Source organism: Idiotropiscis lumnitzeri, chromosome 11 (genome assembly GCF_059441095.1).
Source record: "Idiotropiscis lumnitzeri isolate Australia: NSW breed Sydney's pygmy pipehorse chromosome 11, RoL_Ilum_1.0, whole genome shotgun sequence".
Classification (NCBI taxonomy): domain Eukaryota; kingdom Metazoa; phylum Chordata; class Actinopteri; order Syngnathiformes; family Syngnathidae; genus Idiotropiscis; species Idiotropiscis lumnitzeri.
This window is the reverse complement of record NC_142401.1, coordinates 3909824-3935901: the sequence shown is the minus strand read 5'-3', so window position 1 is coordinate 3935901 and position 26078 is coordinate 3909824. Positions and strand designations below refer to the sequence as shown.

The window sequence follows — 26078 nt, the reverse complement described above, 5'->3', positions numbered from 1 at the left end:
ACACCGGTTGTCTCGTGTACTCGTAACATTATTTTTCGTCATAACATGAGGAACCCTCTCCCTCATACGTGTTGATCATTCTCCAAAAGTAAAACGCAACACAACTGATTATTACATGAACATAATTTTATTTCGTTTCTTTGATTTGAGCATTTCATTCTTAGCCATTATCTTTTTTAAATATAGAAATAAAGATGTTGCCTTGAAAACAAATTAGGGAAAATTATAAAAAAAAAATATGAATGAAGAATAAACCTGCCTTTGTAAAATATAACTCTTATAACATTAACCATAAAAAATGGAGCTGCTTTGAATAAGTACACTTTAAACAGGCCTTTAAACTTAAAATATCAAGAACACACTGAACATGAATATTCAGACCCTCTATTGCAGTTTTACTTTCTTTTCATCAGCCAACTTACCTTTAATTTAACACTTTAGTTGACACTTGGCTGGTGTGATTTTGGGGCAACTGTGCCAAAAGGTATTGATCTGGAAAATAAATTATTAAATGTTTCCACGTACCCCATGCAATGTGCTCGTGTACCCCTCCCTTGTTTGGGAAACACTGCTATAAAGGAGTGCAGTTACCTGACTTCAATTATAGTGAAGAAAGTTCCATTTAATAACCAGCTTGTTGACACAAGTCGAATGGGAATGAGACAGCCTTTTAAATTCAGAATGTACAACTCCATTAGCCCTGCATACATAATTGAGATATTTCCCATTTATCATCCGGCAGGTCATACATATAACCATATTCTTTTTCAGTACATGAAAATGTTTCCATCAAGCACTTTGTCGGAAGAAAGTCACTTGGGACAAGCATATTTGATTGTGTGATAATAACCTATTAATGTGCTAATTTCACAATTCATCTCTCCAATAATTGCTGCCATTAATATCAACTGGAATGAGGCAGTGTTACCCTCATTTGCAGAAACATGGCTTGGGATTTTCTGAATGCCTTGAACAGTTATGATTAATACAGGATGATAACAAAATGCACAATGCAAAAAAAAATTGCATACAATACCCAGAGGTTTGCTCAACACACATAATAAAAGCAGGATCGAGTTTAAATTAAAAGAAATGTATTACTCATCTTAATTTACGAGATTGTGTCATTTTATTTGTCATTGCTTTGCTTATTCTGTACTTCTACTTCATGCATCAGCTAGGTAATAAACAATCCAGAGCCGACATCATTTGCACAGTGCGATTATTGTTCCATTCATTCGAATCATATCTAAAAAGCACAATGACACTCATATCTCTTAATTCTCCACAATTCTAAATGTGTTTTACTTAAGTTTCTCCTTCTTGTATTATGAGTGTGTTGAACAAGACTCAGGCTATGTTTGCACTTTATTTCATGAAATGATGACCGTGTGTGGTATGATAAACAATGACTTCAAGCTATGTCGCTTGCTATGGTGTAAAAATAATGTGTGTAGTTGACATTGGCTATAAGAATAAAACCGTATATTTTAAAACATTCTTAAAAAATATATATTCTGACTTGACCTTTGAGGTAAAATGGTAGAAAAAGAGGCCAGCCCACCAGGTATATGCCCCGGACGGCAGATGTCCAGTCCATCCATGCTAATAGGTTTATATCAGCTACGTTATAAAATCAGTCACTATTGTCCGTATATACGCTAAGATGAGAGTTGAAAAAAATGAGCGAGTAGAGAATGTAGAATAGTTGCGGCCTGTCTTTAGCTAAAACAACATTATGACTTTTTTTTTTACCAGTCTTGGCATAAACCATAATGAAACATCCAGACATAACCAAAATAAATAAACGGGTTGTTTGCGGGTATTTACTCCGAGATGTCTCCACTTTCCACGCGTTTTGAAAGTTCAAGTGTATTACTTGTATGGAGTGCCACTCCTGGCCAGTTGGGGCGGTAGTGAGTCGGGGCGCCGTGTGTCCTGCCGATGGTGAGGTCAGCCATCTGGCGCAGTCAGCTAGCCTCAGCAGGATTTGGGAAAATGGAGGCACGGCCGAAGATTGAGCGAGGGAACCGCCGTATCTCTGACCTGTAGGTGGGTAGAAGATTGTGGGTTTTACTCGAGTCGCTTTTTGTGAATATTTATAGAATTCATTCGATTCTTTACAACTCAATAGTTGCAGAATTGTTCCCCCCCCCGGTCGACGCCTACTGCAGTAACGCCATGCAAGGTTGTACGTGCTTACGTATTCTTGCCAATCAAGTCGCATTTGATCGTTTTATAGGTTCTCGTATTATTTTAAGTTAATTTTATCAAGTGGATATGCGCATCTCAGTGAAATTATCAAACTAGTTAGCGAGGTAGCCGAGGCTCGTGGTGGGCGGTCGTTCGCTTTCACTGGATTTGTTGAAACGACGCATTTCTTTTAGAAACGGCAATCCAGTGGATCTAACAAACGAAGCAATCCGAGTTTCTCAGGCAATACACGGCTACTTCCCACACGCCCAGCTCGGTTCGTTTTTTTTACGTTAAAACAACGCATTTTCGTGTTAGCTAACGCGATTAGCAAATGAGCTTTGCGGCCATTTCATGTTGCTGTGGAGCCATACGCGCGACCCTGTTGCGCCAATAACCGTAGAGGGTGTATTGCATTCGAAAGTGTTTGACATTTTACGTGGCCGTTCTTGCTGTGGTGCGACATTTACAGGCGCCTGGATTGTGTTTTGTTGAGGGCCGCGTGTAGCCCTGTTCTTGAAGTAATGACGTGACGTCATCAGCGAGCATAGCACCGCTCTTCACTTTTCTTTTGAGATATGTTTACACAATTAATCGGTCGCAGTTGCCGCGTTTTTTTAACGTGTCCGTAATGCTGATTCCAATGTTGTGCAGTAGTGGCTCTCCATTTTGGCCATTCCTCCCATTTTGTGACTATCACAACCAGTCACGTGGCGCGGTGCAGCGCGGTTTCGGTGGTTTTGTTTTATATTGGAGGAAACTACGACATCAGGATATTTCATGCATGCACAAGAAACACTATTCTGTGAAAGGACTTTTGTGCTCCGCAATTTAATAACTTTGCTTCTTGATGACCAAGCATTCATGGAATTATTGGATTCAAATAGCACATTGAATTCCGGTACTGTAGTTGAAGGTCAGAAATGCCATAACATTATTTGATTCTTGGCATATTGTTGTGCATTACATTTAGCTGATGCCTTTTTACAATTTGAATATTCTAAAAAAAAAGAGAAGAAAAAAACACAATGTCACTCTTTTGCTCATGGGGAGCAAAGTGCTCTTATTCTACGTTGCATTTTTTTCCTTCTGGTAGATCTTCAAATCCTGATGATTGTAGTTGTGAAGCCTTTGTTTTGTTGACGAATTGCAGGTACAGTCTTCACAATCTTAGCCAATTTTCTTCATTCATAGTTTTAACCTTAATTAGGGCAACAACATGAAACATAATTAGATACTATTGTGCATAGAAGTGAAATATGTTACAAAACTAATAATGAATCAAACCTTAAATATTTCTTTTAGAGATGTTACAGTGCAAGCAATATTTTTCCAACTTGAATTGTTCTGCAGCTGACACATTCTTGTGCATCCTTTTAAATTGTTGCATTAGGTTATTAACATTTATAAAAGATGTGATATACAGAAATCTAATCACTTCTGCTGCACTCGTGTCGCAGGATATTTCCATGATTCTTGACACGCTTTTGAATAGATTGCAGCTAATGAAAATAGATCAAATTGTCACATCTCCTTATGTGATTCTTTAATTTTCCCCTCTTTGTTAAAATATTGCATTAGTTAGACATTGAGTCCATGAATATAAAAACAAGGCTCACTGTGATTTTTGTGGCGATAAAGGATTTGAACTGGCTTCCTTTTTTTGTCACTATATTCTCTGCCGATTAACATTGGGTGAATTTTAAATTCACATTAGTTGAACAAGTATAAAGCAAATCTTGATTTCCTTAAGAGTAGGGATCTGCTGTACCTCGTTTGCCCTTCATTGGTGACTCTGTTGTGCTCTTCTCCTAACTAGTGATTCGGTTTCAAAGTAGTGATTGATTCCAACCATGGAGGAGAATGTGAGCCCAGAGCTTTCTGTAGCTCATGAGCCTGAAAAGAGCCAAGACCATACGGATAACTGCTCTCAAGGTACCTTGAATGAGCTTGTTTTTCCCTGAATGAAGTCTGGGGATATTTGCGTTGTAGTGCGGTGTGATTTTTGTATCAACCTTAGATGGGTAGAAATTAAAGGCACACAAGAAAAAAAAATACTCAAGTACATCTGTAGTTTATGAATACTCCATTGATTCTTTGAAATATTCAAACATGTTTTCAAGCTGTAGTTAGTCCTGTAATTAATTTTACCTTGAGCTTTCTGTAATGTGTCTACAGGTGATGGAGAGGAGCTACACAGTGAGCAAAAGCAAACTTTCCCAACTGAAAGTGAGAAGGTGGCAGCAGAGACAATAGAGAAACCAGATAAATCTTCCAAAGCCAACAGCGAGTTGAAGAAAACGTGGGCATTCCGCCGGTCCACCGTTGCTAAACGAGAAATGCCAGTGGAAGCAGCACCCGACAACCCAGACAGCCGCTATCCTGTGCGCCGTAGCGGCAGACAGTCAAAGCGTACTGACAAACTGGAGGAATTCCTCTCCACTACGAAAAGAGTGCTCCGAAAGAGCGCGCCCCCAACCCTGGAGAGTGGAGATCCTCCTTCACAAACCCCAACTGATGCAGAAACCGCCTCTGAGGCCAGCTTTGACGGTAACGCCGACACAAAGACAGCGGAGGACAAGCCTGAGCCGTCTGAAAGGAGAACGAGAAGTAGCACGAGGGAGCAGACTCGGAGGTCAACTCAGCGTGGCAGGTGGCAACGGCAAACCGAAAGCGCCGCCGTCAAAGACGAAGGAAGCTCGGAGAATGAGGACAGCGGCGACGACGCCGAGCTGCGGGACAAAGATGCCGAGACATCAGGCAAAGGGGCTGCCGTCCCTAAAATAGACGACGGAAACACTGCTAAGGAACACCAGCAGCCTAAGTTGGAGCTGGAGAAAAAACAGGAGGAAATGAAGCCGAATGTTCAAGGGGACGCTCAGGAGGAGAACAGCAATGACGAGGAGGTTGCGGAAAACCCTGGCTTGTTGGTAAAGCGCGGCCCGATTAGAACATATATCAACAAAAAACGGGTGACAAATGTGAACAGTACGTCCGGCAAGGCAGCGACTCCTGCGCAAGCTGTTGGCAAGACAGGCAAGCCTCAGCAAGAGGAGGACAGTGATGATGACGCTTCTTCTTCCTCATCTTCATCAAGCAGTGATTCTGATGGAGGATACGACCCCAATGCACTTTATTGCATCTGTCGCCAGAAACACAACAAAAGGTTTGTTTTGAAAGCTTCATTGGGTGCCAATTCTAAGATTGCATTTTTAATTGTTCCGTATATTAAGTGGCCCTGTAGTAATGAATAAAAATCAAGATGTTCTAAAAAAAAAAATAGCTGTTTGAAAGAATCATAAGGGAATTGTCCCCAAGTCGGTGTATTACTAGAGGACGTTTTCTTCTTGATTTCTTGAAATCTGGGAGCCGACTTGTTATTGATTACACAACATTAAGAATACAAAAGTCTGAGGTACATTTTCAAATGTAATTGATCTTGCATATTTTCAATTGACAGTTTGTTTTTCTCCATCTTTACCAATTATTTGCAGAAGCCCTTGCTCATTTTTTACGTTATTTTTTTACTATTATTATTACGGACATTTATTCATGACAGTTATGCATGCAAATGGTACGAGTCCACTGTACACACATTTGCATCGTCTTAAATTCTGCCTTCTTTCATCATCATTCCCCCAGACTGGACATGGCAGTTGATAATATAAGCGAGGGCACATCTGCTTTTCTCAAATTAAATTTAACTTGGCGGGCATCAAGCCAATCCCTCCTATGGCCAAATTTGGTCAATTTATTTTTTTTCACAAATCCATAATATTGTTCGGTCCCCTTGTGTGTGTTATTTTCCTCGAATTATTGGGGGCGTTCCCGTAAAAGTCATAGGTTTGGAGATGGCAAGGATTCCGACCAACGATAACAATATGTGGGAAGATCAAATTCAGACTAAAGGTGTTCACGGCCTGCTCATGTCAAATGCTAATTTCCTTTGAATTAACTGCTGTGTTTGCAGTAAAATTTGACCTTTCTGAATGGAGAACACACAGACAATATGTATTTTGTAAAACTCAAAACGATGCCGACAAAAAACTTGCGAGTCAAGGATCTGATTCTCACTAAAGCCCGACCTAACAAAAATGGAGACTTTTGCAGATGACGCTTCCACCCTGCTGACTTCCAGGGAAGGACAATATGATAGAGGAGGCTCAAACTTAAACATGTTTTCAAACTAAACAAATCCATACAAGAAGTACCAAAGCATAACAGTATTTTTTGACAATTCGTTATGAATGTACGTAATCACTGATATGAACAAGCAGGAATAATGATAATGAGGGGACTCCGACCAGGCTGCCATTACAAATGTTCTTGCTCACTAGGTTCATGATCTGCTGTGACCGCTGCGAGGAGTGGTTCCATGGCGACTGTGTGGGCATAACAGAGGCTCGGGGGCGTCTGATGGAGAGAAATGGCGAGGATTACGTCTGCCCCAATTGTACGGCTAAAAAAAGCCAGGTGATCAGGCCCGCCACCTCCATGCTGTCTATGAGCACAGACCTGGTGAAGACCAAACCTGGCGCTGAGCCTCTACTTTCTGCGGGTGGCACTATCGCTGACTCGGGTCTCACTGCAAGTTCAGCGGCGCCGGCACAACCCTCAACGTCTGGCGGCACAGACGAGAAAGGAGTGGAGGACGTCGGGATCAAAGGCAGGATCGAGAAGGCCACAAATCCTACAGGGAAAAAGAAGATAAAAATCTTTCAGCCGGTAGGTCCTGACAAAAAAAAAAATCTGAATTTATATTTTCTCTCTTTGTATAACTGATAGTTACGGCTTTGAAATTATTCATATGGTGACTACCGAGCAACACCTCTTGGTATCCATGACCTAAAGTACAAAAATTCTCTTGTGTATTGTTGCTCATGTTTGCATGCTCTCAAAAGACGACAAAATGATCATGAATAATAGTGGGAATGAGAATGCTGTCAAGGTGTGAATGTTAATGACATTAAGATGGCTTCTGAAACACTCGTCGCTTCAAAATCCTCATGCTCATTATTAGTTATTGTGTACTGCTTTGGAGCAGACAATACAGCAGGCAACACCACCAAACACAGACCAGAAGGGGGCGCCTGTGCCAGAAAAGCTGGCGTGCCACACACCAGAGCAAAAAGCACCAGCGGAGATGGAGCAGGAGAAGGTGGCTTCAAACGTGGAGGTGAAAACGACCGAGACGGAAGAGGCCGGCAAGTCGGCGGCACCGCAGGACGTGTCGCTTCCGAAATGCATCGGCCCCGGCTGCGAGAGCAACGCCCAGCCCGACTCGGTGTACTGTGGCAACGACTGCATCCTGAGACATGCTGCTGCGACCATGAAGTCATTCACGGAAGTCAAAGAGCCTGCGAGCAAAGTTCAGAAATCCACCTCCGCATCAAAGGTAATTTGGACGACATTAAGTCAGGAAAAGATGTGCCCTACTGCATCTTGAAGTGAATGCATTTAGAACCAAGGTGTCTTTGGTCAATTATCAGGCAGACGAGCGGCCTCTTGTTGACTTGTGTTCAAAGATGTCATCACTAAGATGGCAGCTCCACTCACAAGTTTTCTTTTTGTTTTTTTTGTCTTTTTTCTAATGAAATATTTTCTTAGATTTGTGTATGTGAACTACAAAATCAAATCCGTACAGAGCTTTTGCATGAACATGATTTGTCCTGGAGCCATTTTCTGTTTGTTCTGTTTTTCAAATGATCGGTTTGTGACTAAATGCCTTGAACAGAAACACTTTGTGATGAAGAACATGCTTTGATCATAAACATTTCTGATTACAAATATGATGACAGCGTCTTAAAACAGGCTTGTTTACACTGCCCATTCATTTGTTTTAGATGAATGTTAAGCTGTTAGTGAAAAATTCCAGCATTTATTGTAATCTAGCTGGTGTGAACCCACTCAAGTGCGGTCCAGAGGAAGGACACAAAATACCAAAGTGGTACATACTGTTGGCATTTCTATCAAGTGCTACTGTTCCCTGCTTCAATCGCCTGAAACTAACGAACATGCCGTTTGCATCCGCAGTGCTTCACCAAAATCATTACTGCCCAATTAATCTTTAAAAGTGTTAACAAATGAATTAACCACCCCGTGGTGCTACATAACAGTGACTGGCGCTATCGTGCGATTGGGTTTTCATATGTACTCGTAAAACATCTGATTGCTTGGCAAGCAGTACTGAACTTTGTGCTACATTTCATCCCAAGTCAGCTGCGATAGGCTCTAGCTTAAATCAAAGAGAAAAAAAAAAGGATGAACTGATGCATGCACTTGCAAGCATCCTTGCATTGCTCTTATTTAATTGCGCAGTGGTGATTAGATTCAGAGGACTAAAGTTGAATTTTCTTGACAGATTGCACGGTTTGGGCAGGTGCCTTCTCTTGTGCGCTGATAAAACTGCCTTAATGTGCATCCGTTTGATCCGTTCAGATTGGAGCTGCCAGCCGGACGAGGTCCCGGAAGGACAGCAGGGAGGACTCGGAGAGCGATGCGGGAGATGACGACTACGTCCCCGATGAGGATGATGAAGACGCTCACGCCGTGGACCAGCCGCCGCCGCCCGCCACGGCGTCCTGGTGCAGCGACCATAATTACATTGCAGTACCACCAGAAAAGACTACACCCATATCAACAACAGTGTTAAACAAAAAGTGTATGTATCTCTTTGAGGGGCTTCTTGTTAAGCTAGTTCCTTTTTTTCATCATAGCTGTTTCTTTCATGCTAGCATAACCTGAAGCAGGACATTTGTCACAAGTTTTCTGTGTTGGCCGTAATCATCACTTGTTTACATGTGATTTTGATGACGTGTGCCTCTGGATGGAATAGTGGCCACTGCTGAAAAGGTACGTGTCTGAGCCGACCTTTTGGTGAAGATGAAACATTTCAATAGAAGCGCTGGAGAGATTCTCAACATGAGATTTATTGAGAAGCTGTTGAGGTGATGTCAGTAGCTTCCACAGAATGGCCAGGTTGGCGTAATTGATCCCCTGGTAGTACGGTTAAGTCAATCCTTAAACGGGCTGGTGCGTTAAGAGCGTCAGGCACTGACCGTATTTGTCCTGCTAAATTGCCCTTTGGGATTTGAAGGATCTATCAATCTGGTCGTTAGCTAAACGAGGACGCTTTGGCCTCCGCTGCATCATTTTGGTATCCCCCGTTTGTGAAAAAGCCATTCTGGGATATCACGGTGTTGTTAGTTGGGACACTAAATTTAAATGTTATGGTTTAGTCATGGTTAGGTGGTTTTGGACTAGAGCGGTGTGTATGTGTGGGCTCTTTGGACCACCTCATATGTAAGTCTCGCCTCCTTGGGTTCATCACTTCAGCAGGTAATTTCTCCATCAGGTACGTCTTGTAACCTTTTGTTCCCCGCCCCACAGCCTATTATATGATGCATTAACCTGTTAAGGTCAGCAAAGTTGAATTACTGTCCCCCGGGTTAACGGTGATTTTTTTTTTTCTTCAAACCTCGAGCTCATTCATCATGATGCATCTTTTATAGTGGGAAACTGTCTTAAAATAAAAAATGATGTGACAGATTTTTGGATCCCTTCATTGATTGATTTTCTGAGCGGTGTTGACTTGCTATTTGGGTACCTTGAAGGTCAACGTCATAAGCATTTACGTCTGGTACAAAGAAAAGGCACTGGAGGTGGAGATTGTGCAGACCATGTCCCAGATGGCCAGCAGGTGAAACAGGAAATCCCCCAGGTGTTCCTATCCTGACTGGTGAAAAGAAGGAAGAGAGGCCCGAGAGAAGTTCAGAGGTGATACTAGAAGAACGAAGCTGTGATTTACCTGCACGAGAGGTTTCGACCAAGGCTCCCCGCTGAGAACGAGCGAGACTTGGCATTCAATGAGTGACTTCACACCTGAGTGTGGTTACTTTTGTATTATCTTTGATGACAATAAGGACTCGAGGGGCCATTTTATTGCATGATCATTTTGAGAAGTCAACTTGCTTCGTCACTGTCACAGGAGGGAGTTCTGGACATATGTTGCATGTTTGTTTGAAAAAACGTGCCCACTGGTTACCTTGGCATTTGTTATGTAGTGCAGGCTTGACAATGTTGCTGAATTACTGGGTGTATGTGGCTTTAAATATGACTTATGTAAGAAAATGTGGCCAGTCGATTTTTTTTTATTTATTTATTTCTTTTGTCATTTCAGACTTTGGGAATTGGGACCTGTCTAGCCTTAGGGTGTAACGTATCTTGAGCATATTTAAAGAGATATAATTGATATACACTTTGACTTGAAAAGTCCGTTTGGATGAACTGGTCTTGCAGGACTTGACGCTCTTTCATATGTCACATATTTTCTGGCACGCAAGATATACAGACTGACTGCTGTTGCCACAAATCTGGCATTATGAAAAAAATTGTCATTGCTGTACCAAATTACTGAAGGATGGAATTATGTCTTTTGCGAACTCTGAGATGTGCAAAATAGTTGAACAAAGCTACAATAATGATCACAATCATGATTGGTAGCAAATTTTAAAAGTATGTGTTTTTTTTTTTTTTTTTTGCAGCCCCTCCCAAGGAGGAGAAACCGACAAAGAAACAGACCCCGGCTCGTGTTAAACCGTCCTCTGACTCCAAGACCAAAGGGAAGAAGACCATGACCACGAGGGCATCCAAGGTGTCTCCAAAAATCAAAAAGTCGTCCCATCAGTCCAGCAGCTCCAAAGCAACCAAGAGGTCTGCGACTCCTCCCAGTAAATCTGCAACAAAGTCCAAGAAACTGCGGACAGCAAACAACCCGGCCCCATCGCCTTACCCCCCAGGCCCAATCCATGTCACAGGAGCACTAAGAGTCACAAAAACTAACTTTACCATTCCAAAGAAGCAGCCTCAGCAAAAAGACTCTCCGTCTCATCATCAACCCTCCTCATCCTCAAGAGTCCCGTCGTCTCCGGTGTCTTCAACTCCGCCCAGTCACTCTTCATCCCAAAGGTCCCACCATCCTGCTTCATCCTCGGCATCCTCGATACCACCGCCCGCCAACCACCAGATGAGACAGAACATCCGACGTTCTCTGACAGACATCCTCTACAAGAGGTGAGAGTCCCGAAATCCCCCCCCCCCCGAGAGCATATTTTGAGTTAGAGCCTTTCTGCTGTACTTGTTCCCGCCAGGGTGAATGACAGCGATGATCTGAAAATGACGGAGAGTGAGGTGGCGAGGCTAGCCTCTGTCATCGAGAAAGAGATGTTCAACCTCTGCCTCAGCACTGACAGCAAGTACAAAAACAAGTACCGCTTGCTCATGTTCAACCTCAAGGACCCGAAAAACAAAGTGAGTCGATATGATTGTAAAACTTTTCCTCGCTTATTAAAAAAAAAAAAAGTGTAACTTTTCATATTTTGAATTAAGAGGTTAAATGAATGGTGTGTGTTCAGGGCCTGTTCTACAGGGTCATTGGAGGTGACCTTAGCCCTTTCCGGCTGGTAAGGCTGAGTGCTGAAGAAATGGTTTCCAAGGAGATCGCTCGGTGGAAGAAGCCAGATCCATCCCAGGTAAATGTTTCTTAACCTTCAAACAACAGTTTCAGTGAAGGACACTTTGTTGCGATGTCTTTAACATGACCCGTATTACCCGCAGGCCCAGTCCTCGGGTGGAAGGGCGCATTCAAGTCATTCCAAAACAAGCAGTAGGTACGACTCTCATAGCGTGGATGTGGAGGATGCCCCGCCCCCATCAGATGCAGATGTATGTATCCCTGCCGCAGCTTCATCTTCTCGCATGGCTTCTTCTGTAGTAAGTGGTGGCACTACTACTTTCATACTTCTTCTTCACCTGTGCAATTTGGTATCATAGCCTGGGTAATTGTGCTCTTGAACTTTGTGCTCTTCTTCTTGACTGAGCTGAATTTAAAAAAACAAAAGCACTCCACCTACTTGCACTGACTTTGCACTTAATCGTGGGTCTCTGGAAAGTTATTGTGGTTCTTTTCACGATTTCACATGAATACATTATAATCCCCCAGGATCAAGATGAGCCCAGCCTCACTGCTTCTGCTGCACCTCAGCCACCTGCTAATGAGGGGAGCGGTAGTATGCCAGATATTTTTAGTAGCATGCTCAAAGACACAACATCGGAACACCGGACTCATCTGTTTGACCTCAATTGTAAAATATGCACAGGTAAATGAGGCGGGGTAGAACGGAATGTTTCTTTGTCTTGGGTCATCTGTGTTCTGAATGAAGCATCACTGGTTATTGCCACTTAAAATTTTACATTTAAAATATTTCTGTGCCTGAACTGTCATGTTTTATATTATCTGTGAAGTACGTACTTGTGAAGTACGTACTTGAATTAAAGCGGTTCGAAGTCTCTACATTTTACTTGAACACATTCGTGCTTGTTAATGAACGATGAACACTACTCAAGATTATAAATTGGAATGATTTTAATTGGCCTACCCACTGAAATACATGTGGTTTCAGTCCTATTGATATGCTTTCTCAAAGGCAACTTTCAGAAGCTGAATCTCGGCCAAATCTATTCAGAGCCAAGTCAAGAGCAACTTGCCTGACACCATGCGCTCATCTAAACATCAAAGTGTGAGCTCGTAATGAATAATACAATTTGGACACCCGCTGAGTGACATCACAACCAATCATGATATACTGTACTCTACATCTACTCCAGTTAATGGTGTGACTGTACAGGAATTTAGTCATTCAATGCCATTGACGGGTCTAGGCGCCATTCATTTTAATGGGTGTAATATTACTGTAATAACATTGTTATTACATCGCAACGTTGTTGCTCGCATTACTATGTTCTAACAATTGTTGCAGTTATATGACATAACTTGTGTAAGACTTTGCTACCAATACTGTAGCAATCTAATGCCTTTCTCTCCTTTTCATTTAGGCCAGAAGACAGAAGATGAGCTCGCATCCAAAAAAACCAAACCCACGAAGAGACCCGACCAACCCAGGCAAGAGGTGCACTCAGCCAGTGCCGCTGCTGTCAGCCAACCGCAAGTGGCCACGGTCTACCAGCACCAGCAGCTCATCCCGCCACCATACCAGTCTGGCGTGGAGCAAGTTGTCTTAGAGGCACAGCCACAACTTTACCAAGAGGACCCAAACAATCTGATCCCCCAGGCCGTCGCCCCCACTGTGTCCTCTGTCAGCATCACACGCAGAGACCCACGCATGGCCAGACATGGCTCCGGCGTTACGGTCACTTACGCTTCTCCAGAAAAACCTCTAAATGCCATGGCAGAGTTGCTCCCAGTTCCAGTCATTGCTCCTTTGGATGTTGGAGCCAAGACGCTCCTTCCTATGCCTCCTGCTCCTCCACCCTCACTGGCTTTGGCCAAACAATCTAAAACAAGGTACTAAGCTAAGATCATTTTAGTAACTTGGTTTACAGGTGTCAAAAACTCAAAACATCAATACTTTTTCAGTTCTTTTGAGAATTTTTGAAATACTGTTAATTTGGAGTATGTTATAAATGATGCATCATGGCAACTGTGTATGATGAAGGGACTGTAGTTTAAAAGCTGCATGACCTGGTTTTTGTCGCCTGATCATAATTTAGTAACTATTCTCGGAAAATGAGTCTTTCTTCTTTAAAATTAACACAAAATTTCATTTAAAATGGTTTGTATTCCAGTACTTCTGAGCCACCTCCTGAGGGGGAGACTGCAATCTTCCTCCATGGTCAAGAGAGGATTTGGAAAGGCTTCATCAACATGCAGTCTGTGGCCAAATTTGTAACCAAAGCTTACCTGGTTTCAGGCTCTTTTGAGTACCTCAAAGAGGTGAGTAAAATTGTAAATTCTCTAGTCATGTAGTTCATTTGCATGTGCGTGGATGTATGTGTGTCTTTAAGTTTTCAAAATGGCAACTCTTCATGTATGCTCAATAATATGCAGGATTTGCCAGACACCATTCACGTTGGAGGACGCATCTCTCCAAACACAGTGTGGGACTATGTTGGGAAGTTGAAAACCTCCTTGTCCAAGGTCGGTTTGCGTAATGGTTAAATTGTAAAAAAAAAAAAAAATCATGTTTTTGTTGCAGTGGATTGATCTTGCCACTTCTTACTGATCGCAGGAGCTGTGTCTGATCCGATTCCAGCCGGCCACAGAGGAAGAGGAAGTAGCTTACGTGTCTCTCTTCTGTTACTTCAGCAGCAGGAAAAGATTTGGCGTGGTAGCTAACAGCAACCGGCGGATCAAAGACCTTTATCTAATCCCTTTGAGCTCAAAAGACCCGCTACCCTCCAAACTCTTACCATTCGATGGACCAGGTATACTTTTAAAGGGACAGTCAACTGCAGTGTTGCTCGGTCTCTCTTTAAATTTGTCTGGCTGTGTGAATTGTGCCTCTCAGTGCCTATATTAGCATTAGCCATTGCCATTTGATTGTCATTATCCTATGTTTGGGTGCACTTGCAAAAAGAATTTACTTTTAGTTCCCTGAGCCTCATGCTTGTTGGAGGTTGTGGAGTCTCACATGTTAATTCACTAGTGTATGTTTCTTATTTTGCAGGACTTGAGCCAGCCCGGCCTAACCTTCTATTGGGGCTCTTGATCTGCCAGAAGGATAGAAAGCGCCCTGGTGCTCCATTGGAAACTGATGAGAAACGTTCCAAGATCCAAATGAAAGACATTGATGAAACTGGTCTTCCAAAGCCACCTCTTTCGGTCAAAGTGGAGCGAAGCTCACGGCAAAGTTTGGAGATTCCCTTTAGTACTACTCCTCCAGGGTCACCTCCTGCCAGCTCGTCTGGGACACCAAATGTTGCTGCGGCCACATCATCCGTCTTTTCTCTTTTGTCATCTGTTAAAGCACCTGCCACATCCTCTGTCACAGGTGTGGAATCTCCATCCTCATCCAGCTCAGCGCCTGCCTCTGCAGCAACTGCCACTCCTCTTCAGACCATCCTTAACACTCTTTTTGGGAAGAAAAAGCATGACTCTGAAGCTTCCAACTCACCATCTGATCAGGGTGCGGAAACTTCCATCCCACCATCTACAATGCTAGATCCAATTGTGCAGCAGTTTGCACAAATTTCAAAAGATAAACCGGTAGAGGAGGATGAAGATGACCGACCATATGACCCGGAGGAAGAGTATGACCCAAGTATGGGTTACGGTGTGTCTAATAAACCGGTTGAGGTAGTAAATAAACCTGAAGTACAACCAAGTGAAGGTGATGATATTGCATATGACCCCGAAGATGACTCAATATTTGATGAAGTCAAAACTACTGAATCAGATGAAACTGGAAAGTCCTCATGTGAAACTATGACAGATTCAGAAAAGATCCTGGCTAGTCTGAAACAGAGAGGAAATCAGTTATTAGAAAAACAGGAAGACGCGTATAAACCATCCACTGAGTCGACTGGGGCTTCACAGACTCCTCCAACCCTTTTGGGCAGTAGTCAGTTAATGCAGCTCGGTAAAAAAGTGGAAGAGCTTGTGAAATCTTCATCGGCCACACCCACGATCAACCAGAGGAGAGATCCTCGACAGAGCCGGGAACCTCGCCAGGTGGCAGGTAGCACAACAGAAACAACAGATGAACAGCTTGATAAAGTGGAGGAGTCATCTGATGACTCTTCTCCACCACAGCCGGCAGTTCAAGAGCCACAGTTGCCTTCTGTTGATAATGTTCCAGAGTCCTCAAAAGACCCAGAGAAGCCATTACCCATGGAGGAAGAGAAATCTGAGACACTTCCCTTTATGGGGTCCGTAAAGGAAGAGGTGTCAATTCCTTTATTAGGAGAGACTGTGGAACCTGATCTGGAGTATGACTATATTCAAGAAAAAGAAGTGAAAACGAGAGATGCCCAAGATGAGAGGCTCCAGCCTGAAATAGAGACAGACAAGTATAGTATTTGGCCAAATGCTGCAAGTATTTTGAAAAGTAGTGAGGACTCACAGTATGACGACAATAGCCAAGACACAACAATTTGTAGTTCCTACAATGAGCCACCAAAGACCTCAACAATTACTTCCACAATTCCAGTACTCAGTGACACTCATTCTCATCATCTGCGACATCACAGGACATCAGACTTTGACAATGATTATAGACCACCAACTGACATCCCCCCACCATCTAGTTTTCTGCCACCTCAATCAAGGCACGGACAGAATCCCATGATGAGACCTCCTCCGATGTCAGTTCCACCACCCATTCAAGGTATTTCTTCAATGTCTGCGCCACAGTCGATGCAAGGACCCCCACCAGCGATGCATGGTCCTCCCGCAGTACTGGGTCCTCCAATACAAGCTGACAGCACCTGTCCGTATGGCCCTCCTCCAACTCCATTTCCGCCCTATCAAAACCAATGGACACGCACCCAACTACTGCCACCACTACCACAGCAGCCAATCTCAAGACCACCTCCTCAAAGCCTTTTGCCACCCAGAGTACCACCACCACTGTACCCACCAATTGGCCAGAGAGGCCCTCCACCTCGGATTTTTGATCCTCTTATCCCCCCTCAGCATAGTGGACAACAAGGCCCGCCCCCAGGCTTTCCTGTACCGCCTACATTTGAGGGACAGAACCAGCTCCCTCCTCCACGATTTACTGGTCCTCCTCCACCATTTAATTTCCCTGGAAACAGAGGTCCTCCTCCACCTTTTACAGCACCACCACCGGGACATTTGGAAAACAGGCTTCCTCCTCTGTCCCACTTCTCAGGCCCAAGGGGTCCCCTACCATCTCAGTATGGTGACCATACAAATCAAACTCCAATTCAAATTCAACCCCAAATGGTCGACCAAAACCGTGGCCCTAGGGAACCGTATAGTAAAGATAGTCACTCATTCACACATATGGACCAACATCAAAATCATCCTCTGAACATTTTCAAAGACAGTCCGGTGACAGCTTACCGGGGTCTTCCACCAAGCCAGTATGATGAATCAAGAGGCCCACCTTCTAGTGTGGAGATTAGCGGACAACACATCAATCCACATAAGTTTGGGATTCCCAGGCCACACTCACCCCCACATCGAGGTGCTTTGGATGAGCACTTGGCCCTTCCTCCTCTTCAGGAGAATAGAAACAAGTTTGCGGTTCCCAGGCTTCACTCACCACCACATCGAGGAGTTTTGGATGAGCACTTGGCTCTTCCACCTCATCAGGAGAATAGAAATCAGTTTGGGGTTCCCAGGCGATACTCACCACCACACCGAGGAGCTTTGGATGAACACATTGCTGTTCCTCCTCTTCAGGAGAATAGAAACAAGTTTGGAGTTCCCAGACTACACTCACCACCACATCGAGGACCTTTGAATGAGCACATGGCTCTTCCTCCTCTACAGGATAATAGGGCAGTCAGAGATCAGACTCAGCCTTTTGGTGGCTCTGAACGTTACCGCTTTGATAGGTTTTCGGATGAGGCAAGACCTGTCCATCACAGTGGCCCTCTGCTACCGACTCCCACAGAGATTCCTATTACTGCTCCTAGTCGCATAGGAGGCCACAGTCCAGATAAACGGCGAGAGGACTACTGGCGTCGACATTCCCCCGAAGTCATGAGGAGACTCAGCACCAACCGAGAAGGCTCTGAACCGCAAAGCACAGAACTCTTTAGTCACTTTGAAGTAGGACTCAGAGAGCAGGGTTCTGGTCCCTCTCAATCATTAGAAGAAAGACTTAAGGAGCTCTCTGGTGAATCCAGAAGAGACCGAGACATCCCTCTGACTGCGAGATTGCTGTGGGAGCGGAGTCAGGGCAAGCGGTGGAGCAGAGAACGAGACTGGGACAGAAGCAGGGAGCGGGACCGAAGCAGGGAACGGGACATCGATAGTGAATCTAGCAGAGAACAGGAGCGCAGCAAAGGGAAAGAGAGTGAGAAACACAAGGAGGCAGAGGTCGAGCGACACAGGGATGAAGACACAGACAAGAGAAGAGACCGTGACAGAGAGAGAGATAAGGACCGAGCCAAGGACAGGGAGTCAGAGAGAAGGGATTATGATCGTGAAAGAGGAAGAAATCGTGACAAAGAGCGAGAACGGGACCGTGAGCGAGACAAAAGACGTGACAGGTCTCGAAGCAGAGACCGGGACCGAGCAAAAGACAGGGGTAGAGACAGAGACAAAGAAAAGGACAGTGACCGAGACAAAGATAGGGAGAGGGACAGAGACAAAGATGGGGATCGAGAAAAAGACCGTGAGAGGGACAGAGACAAGGACAGAGAAAAAGATCGTGATAAAGACAGGGACCGTGACAGAGGCAGAGACAAAGATAGGGATGGGGAGAAAGAAAGAGACAGAGATAAAGACCCAGATAGAGACAGAGAGGGAGATAAAGATAGAGACAGAGATAAAGACCGTGACCGAGAAAGAGAGAGGGATCGAGGTCGAGATAAAGATAGACCTCGTGACAGAGACCGGGAAAAGGACCGTGACCGGGAAAAGGACAGAGACCGGGAAAAAGACAGAGGCCGGGAAAAAGACAAAGGCCGAGAGAAAGATCGCGATAAAGACCGTGGCAGGGACCGCCAGGAAACAAGCAGAATCAGGGAAAGGAGAGAAGATAAAAACAGCAAACATGAAAAATCCAAGGAGAAAGAAAAGACGCCAGTAAATGATAAAAGCTCATCCTAGTGTTGTTTCAACTACACCAGTTCACCTTGGAGAGACATAATTTATAACCACTGAAAGTCCATGTTGTGAATGACAATGGCAGTATTTGATTTCTTTAGGTTGCAGCATTTGTATTTCTCTGTTCTAAAGTTGTTTCATACATTTACGAACCATAACTGAAGGACATTGAAGTTACTTGTCTTTGGAGTGTGGAATATAGCTACTGAGTCAAACCCAGTTGAAGATTTAATTCTGTGTCATATCACACAACAAATGTAAATATGATTGTATTCGTGTACATAATGATGTTTTTAATACTTTTCTAAGTAGGCAAAAATAAAAGCCATATACTCTGGATGGATCATCTGAAACAAAACTGCTTAGAACTATGGCTATTGAACTCGATGAGAAAAGCTTCCATTTATCTACAGTACAGTACCTAATCAATCATTTGTTTCACCTCAATTAAACATTTTTGATCACGTATGGATTTGGCTTTGTAATTTTTAACTGAATGTGTTCACTACTCATGTAGAAGGCGAGGCTGATTTATTCATTTTTACTACTTGGCAATTTAAGGACCTTTAATAAACTTTAAGAACAACATTTAAGATAATGAGTTGGGTTGTAATGATGATTTAAATATTTTCTGTTTTCCCCTAAAATCAGGATCATAAAAATCTTTTGGTCTAGTGTTAGTTCCGACGATTTGGAGGGAAAAGTTTAAAATAATACAATCGCCCCTTTAATACATAAATGTGAACATGTTCCAGACCCACCTGCAATAAGTGAGATTCCTCGATATGAACAATTCATAAACATTTTGTATGATAGTATGTGGTGTAGTTTTATACCTACGCCACACTTTAAAAAAACATTTGAACTGCTTAAAACAACCTTGAAATTAGTAAATTACACTTTGATACACCAAAATAATGAACCAAAGCATCAAATTTTGTCTCCTGCAGTTTACCTTTTTAGTGCTGCCCTCCAATTCAAAATGCCATCAAATTAGCATGCTGGTAGATATAAACTTTACTTTAACACACATGAAGCAGGAACATAGGCTATATTCTAGTTGGAGCGGCTGCAATACTCACAGGCGTACATTCTTTTACTGGAGCTCAGTTGGGTGCCTTCTCTGCCTCGGCCTTCCTGTTAAGTGGAAAGTCACGTGACCAAACCGGAAAGCAGATTGGCGGACTTCCTATGTTTGCCAATTCATTCTATTACCAACAGGAATCTTGCAGGAGTTACCTGCTGCGACTGAACTTAATTTTCCCTTTCTTTTAAAATACTACCATTTTCTACCACGAGAGAGCAGTGTTGTATGCAAGATATGTGCAACGTGAATCGGACGCTGGGAAACAACAAACAACATGAAAGAATGCCCAGCAGACAACAGCTGGTAAAGTGTTCGCAGGCCCTTGACAGTGTTCTCATGGTTTTACTCTAAACTTCTGATAGGAGAGTGGACGGCACTGACAGATGTGTTGCTCATGTGGGATATGATTGCCTGGAAGCCATTCTTCTCACACACTCATCACCTCTTCTTGGCTGGCAAGTCCTGGGGAGGTTGAGGAGTTGGCTCACCTAAGCGGTTTTGTATGCAGTGGAGATGCTGTTGTCCCAGAAGAGCAAACCACAAAGGCTGCCTAGAGAGTAAAAAGTCTTTTAGAGTGCCCCTGAGAAGTACAAAAGACACACGGTGGTGTCTGTCCTGTTTTTTTCTTACTGCATGGTGTTTCTAATAAAAAAAAAAAAAAGTGGTTTCTCGGTAGTTTACAACGGTGGAGAAATCCAATGCGTCGTATTGAAATGTCTGCTAAATATTTTGAGCCTCGTAAATAGCTGAGGGATGTAACCGAGATAGATTAGAAACACCGCTCAATATGATGCAAACACTTTTGCAATTTTGCCAGCTTTTTAGTGGGTTGTTGTCCTACATTGTCAATTTAGTTTTTTTTGTCATATTTTGATAGAACTAGTCGACATAAATAAAGTATATTACATTAAAATGCAATTGAATTCACGGTAAAATTGACATGTTTTCCAAGAGGACAATTTTCAACCAATCAAGATGTAGAGGAAGTTATTGTTCTAGCGCTCCGGACGTCACGTGACCAATCTCCACGTCTAATTGTTTCGGCAGCCAAAATGACCGGTGAAATCACATCTCACTTTGATTAAGAAAAAAGGAGGGAAAGAACATACTGAGTGGACAAGTTGGAGTATCACAGATGCACCAGGCGATTTTTTTTCAACCATTTCGACGACAGACGCAACTTGTGAGTAAGTGCGATTGTACAAATGTTCGGAAATGACAACATTTAGATTACGGGCCATGTGGATTTAGAAATGCATTAAATATTTGAGACAAGGTTGATGTCCTGTAGAATGCTCCTTGTCTGCCATTAACTGTTAAAATGTGGCGTTTCCTCAAATTCGTGCCAGGTTTGCCAAAATGGCCTGGTTTGTATTGGCGCAGGGCATTGTGGGATGCTTACAATGGAAGTGTAGTTTGTTTGTCATATCAGTGCAATATCATCCGAACATAGATTTGATGGTTAGCCTATAAGTAGGTAAAGGTAAAGGCGGCTCTGACTGGGAGGATGACTGAATTCCACACACAAAGGCCAGAGTTGAGATTCTAACCTCTAACCTCAGAACTGCGATGCAGATGGCCTAACCACGAGACCACCTTACTTTTGTGTTAAACATTTTTGGCTCTCAGTGATGTAAGACTAAAACGGTTCTCGGTATGATGCAATGTTTTACACCACTTAAAATGACTACAGCAGTGATGAGCTTATTCTCAACTGGAAAACCTCCCAGATAGCGTCCAAGAAGTCAGCACTTTTTGAAAGCATTTTTTTTTTTTTAAAGATAGCTCATTAGATTGCAACTGCCATAAGTCTCAGTTTACAATACTTGGCCACCATAAGATTTGTTGTTCAGCAATGCTATAATGACCATAACGATCCATAAAAGGATTTTCATGGTCATTAAATGAGACGACAACCTGAAATAAAATAAAATAAAAATAATGAGTCTGCTTATGTATGAGGAAATGACAACTATTTAGTATACATCCCTTCACACTGCCTCTAGTAATATGCAATGGAGCCTTAATTAACGCAATTGTGCCTATTTTCCCTCCGATTTCTTCCTGTTATGTTGTGACGTAGGTCCTAAAAATGACAAAAGTTTTGGCCAAGGATCACACAGTACTTGATTAGTGAAGGCAAGCTGCATGGCCGTGCAATCACCAGAAATTAATGCACAAACAGAACTCGGTTATGTACCATGAGTGCTCCTTGTGCGTCTTATAATGAGTGTTGTTAAAGTTGTGACCTGCAGGGGGCGGTAGTCGTCTGTTAGTTTTGCCTGCAAACTTTCATGTACACGCTCAACTACTCTTGCTAGACAACTAACGTTAGTGAATATTTCCAGCTATCCCTTTTCTGCTCCGTTTTTGGGCAAGAGGAAGCCTACACTCACATTAGAGTCTTCAATAAACCACCATGAATGTTTTTTTTTGGAATGTGAGAGGAAGTCGGACTAGCTGTGCAAAACCCAGGCAAGGGCATGGAGGGTTAGACCAGATTCGAACCTAGGACCTGTCAAATGTGAGGCGGTTGTGCTTCACCACTAGGACGATGTGATGTGCGTTTAATTTGTATTTTTATTTATTTATTTTTAAATCAGAGATGCAAATAAACCTTTCAAGCTGGATTTCCCCCCGCTGATTACGAAATCCCTCAGTTTTCATACTACTACTACTAATATGTAAATTAATATATTTTCCAATATTTATGAATCAAGGCTTAGGTTCAGTTAAAGTGCCTTTTTTCCTGAAATGTCATACCAGAATCACATTGTAAAATCTGTATGGCGCCAGCTTTTAAAAGTCAAACTTAAAAAAAAAAAAAAAACCCTAACAAAATATACATGGCCTCCCTAAAAAAAAAAGGCATTATTTCGCAGGCCAATAACTTCGGCAAATCGTATTAAAACAACCAAATTTTTTTTACTGAACGTATCGAAACAGATCAAGATTTTCTCTTTTGATATATAATAAACTTCTGATGTTCAACTCGCAAACTGTTCAAATTTCACGGAGCTAGAATTAGTCGTTCTCAAGATAATTGCTTTTAAAGTGATGCCCATTTTTTGGAGGGGAGTGGGGGTACGACACCCTGTCGCAAAAACCTGATGTGCGGGGAAAAATTAATGACATTTTTGAAACCCGTTAAGGGGCACATAAAGCCAGAGCTGATTAAAATTTGCAGTTGACCAGTTTTATCTTTCACAAATCGTCAATAACCTCAAAACATACACCAACTGCACACAACAGCGGCCGTTAAAAAGCAACCCCCCCCCCAAAAAAAAACAAAACCACACACAATCTTATACCGACACCTGCTTTTAAGCAATTACGCCATCGAATTCCATCGCTCTAGCAACACACAAACTCATATTTTAAGACGACGCCATCATTCACGGCTGAGCGCGTGAGTGAATAATTGATTAGTTAGTTCGACATTTCTCTTTGTGAACACATTCAGTCATTACTGTCCGCTGCTGAAGCGACTTTCATGTGCCGTCACACAGCCCGGGAATGCAAGATTCAATTAGAAGCAAGCAGTCAGTTCAAACAGAGGGCAACAAGTACTTTCAAAAGGCTAACTTGTTGACCTGCCAGGAAAATGGGGGACGGAGAGTTCGAATAGAAGCAACGTGAATGCACAAAGTTCCGTATTTTCCAATTCAAGCCAAACTTGCCTTGAACATTTTGGATTGCGCGTTCACAGCATTTATAGAGTGACTTGAAAATTGTGTCGCTATGACGATTGCTGATCACAATAAGAGATCGAGCAAGTTTCTTTTTTTTTTAATTCAAATTTAATCACAAAGAATCAAATCGGGATTTACGGAACAGCATTTGGGAAAACTGACCGTAATAGACGTTCATCAGGAAGGTAATTGCTCATTACTTTTCATTTGCAGCCAATTTGCCGCGTGTGTGGAACACATTTAAAAAGGCCGTTCCTTCTCTGCGCTTGTCCTATTTTTGCACTTTGGGAGTCTGACTCACTCATTGAACTTGCGTTCCAAGTTTAGAGGCTAATGACAATGAGCCAGTTCGGGATATTGGTGATTTAACTCCCCCGTCGCCTCAGCAGACAAGGAGCCACAAATGAGGCGGTTAACTCATTCGCGACCAGCCGAGGAAATAAAATGGATCTTTGACGTCTTTAGCCGTCAATGGCAGTGAATGAGGTAATATTCGTCAGTTAGATAAACCGGATGTTCATTGTCGTTATCACCCAGCGATCAGTCCAGGTGCTATTCCAACAAGATCATTGTTCAGAAAATAAGATAATCGGCCTCCTTCGAACCACTTCATGCGATCCAAAAACATGCATCGAGGTTCGCTTAAGACTGTGAATGTGGTGTGAAAATGAGTGCCAATGGGTGTCTATCACACTTGAGTCCTCTGGACCAAATTCCACCTCTGGGTGACCCTGAACTGAGTGAGATGAATTAAAAAAAAAAAAAAGTCGATTTGGGATGAAAAGGCTCCTCTAGAAATGACTTTTGAAGCAACTTTCCAGGTTTCTCGTCAACCTTGAATGCACTCTGAACATGCTTTGTCCTATTTTTGTCTCTCTTCTTAATGACGTGCCTGCATTTAGTACGGAAATGAAACTGATCGAGGCTTAAATAAGACTATGGTTATTTACCTAAAATGATAAAAGAGCTTGTTTGTATGCTAAGTTCAAATGTCAACATTTGCTTTGGAAGGATTTTATTTGCCACACAAATCAGGCTCGTGGCAGCACGACAGCAAAGTGCTTAGCGACTCTAAACTTATTTTCCAGTGACGTAGGCATTGTCTATTGAAGTCGTCTTTGTGTACATAAAATGAAAGCCAAATATGCAAACCAACAACTGCTGTCTGCGAGGGCAGCATGCATTCAGATGTCAACTTGAATTAGAAAGAACAATTTAATTAATTTGTGTAAAAAAAAATAATAATTGATTGAAAAATATTGATTTCCCCTACTTAATGATATGTTGCCCCTTCAGCCAATCAGAGCTGAGGATGTCAAGACGAGTCCACCATAGATGGATGTAACAGAGAGAAGCCTGTCACGTTTCAAAATATTTTTTTTTAATAATAATAATTAAAAAAAAAAAAATTAATTAATTCGAAGCACTGCAAGGCTACTTTGGACCGGGCCGCAACCCGATGATTGGAGACCCCTGAACATTATGACGCGACCGTGGCGTTTTTACATTCTCCCAATAGTGTTTCTCCGAGCCTCTTTCCAAAAAAAAAAAAAACCTTCCATGCGAGGATGATTGACGACTGACTCGTCGAGATGGATGAATGTGAATGAAAATTCTTGTTTGTTTGCGATTTGCTGGCCTCAAGCAACGCTTATGAGCTACGGAAAATAGATGCTTGCGTGCGGGCTCGGTGATATTTAAAAGACGAGCTTAAAGCGAAACCGTTGTTTTTTTTTCACAACGCATCCTTTTCCCAAGGTTGAGGATGCTTATTATCCATTTCCTCCTCACTTGTATGACGATTTTGCAGACAAGCGATCCTCTTCGCACGCAGCCTTGACTTGAAGAAGTGGCACTGAATCGGAGCACGGAATGTCAGAAAGAAAGGTGGAAGAGGTTGCGCTTCCTTTTCTCCTTGGCTCGTCTGTCTGCGGCCGTGAGGCAAGGCTGCGGCCAGTGGCAGATTAATGACCATGAAGGTGTCTTCATTGGCTGCACGGGCTCGTCTGGTAAACGGCGGGTTGTAAAAAGTGTGACAGTAAGGAGTAAACTGGGACCACGCTGAGGGGGAAAAAGAAAGAAAAAAAAAAAGAAGCAAGCATTAAATTAATGGTTCAAACTGCTCAAAAAGATGTTAAAATTGAGTACGAGGCTTTATAAAGAACGATGTCACGATGAGAGGAGGGTGTCACGCGTTGTGCAAAATGGACGACTCCCCACCGTGAGAGCGCTGTTTCGGAACGTTGCCTTTGAATACGAATGAATGAGATAAGGCCACGGAGCAAAAAAACACACAAAAAAAAACACACACGGTCATCAATTCTGTTGGATAAGAAATCCATCCTTAAAAAAAAAAAAAATAAAATAAAAATAAAAATCCTCAGATGTACTGTCCAGAGGGAAAAAAAAGAAACAGGGACAAATAGTTCCCAGTGGAGAAATGAAAGGCAATTTATTCACAGTCCTTTAGCTCCGAACGGTGAAGATTGACAAGCGAGTGATTTGC

At 42.8% G+C, this 26078-nt stretch overlaps 2 protein-coding genes across 7 annotated transcripts in view; both read left to right on the top strand.

Annotated features, from left to right (window-relative positions):
* Positions 1–1906: 1906 nt before the first annotated feature.
* On the top strand, positions 1907–19261 carry LOC148326807 (uncharacterized). 4 transcript variants are annotated; one of them, XM_088308830.1, is made up of 16 exons: positions 1917–2052; positions 4013–4128; positions 4372–5359; positions 6531–6918; positions 7238–7588; positions 8632–8854; positions 10737–11265; positions 11343–11502; positions 11607–11723; positions 11809–11916; positions 12194–12350; positions 13087–13555; positions 13837–13984; positions 14099–14188; positions 14280–14475; positions 14718–19261. In XM_088308830.1, exons 2-16 carry the CDS (start codon positions 4047–4049, stop codon positions 18794–18796), a joined length of 8085 nt encoding a protein of 2694 aa, XP_088164956.1. In that variant the 5' UTR covers positions 1917–2052; positions 4013–4046; the 3' UTR covers positions 18797–19261. The 4 variants fall into 4 exon arrangements, with proteins under 4 accessions (XP_088164957.1, XP_088164956.1, XP_088164955.1 ...); XM_088308829.1 differs by having other exon boundaries at positions 11809–11964; XM_088308831.1 differs by lacking the exon at positions 4013–4128 and having other exon boundaries at positions 1907–2052; positions 11809–11964.
* A 1614-nt stretch (positions 19262–20875) lies between these two features.
* The window catches only part of LOC148326806 (cadherin-4-like), a 212100-nt gene continuing 206897 nt past the window's right edge, over positions 20876–26078 (top strand). For 2 of the 3 annotated variants that reach the window (XM_088309162.1, XM_088309164.1), the window contains exon 1: positions 20876–21063. The gene's annotated coding sequence lies outside the window, so the exon portion shown is untranslated. Of the gene's footprint in view, positions 21068–26078 lie in introns of all 3 variants that reach the window. The other variant, XM_088309161.1, reaches the window with a different exon arrangement.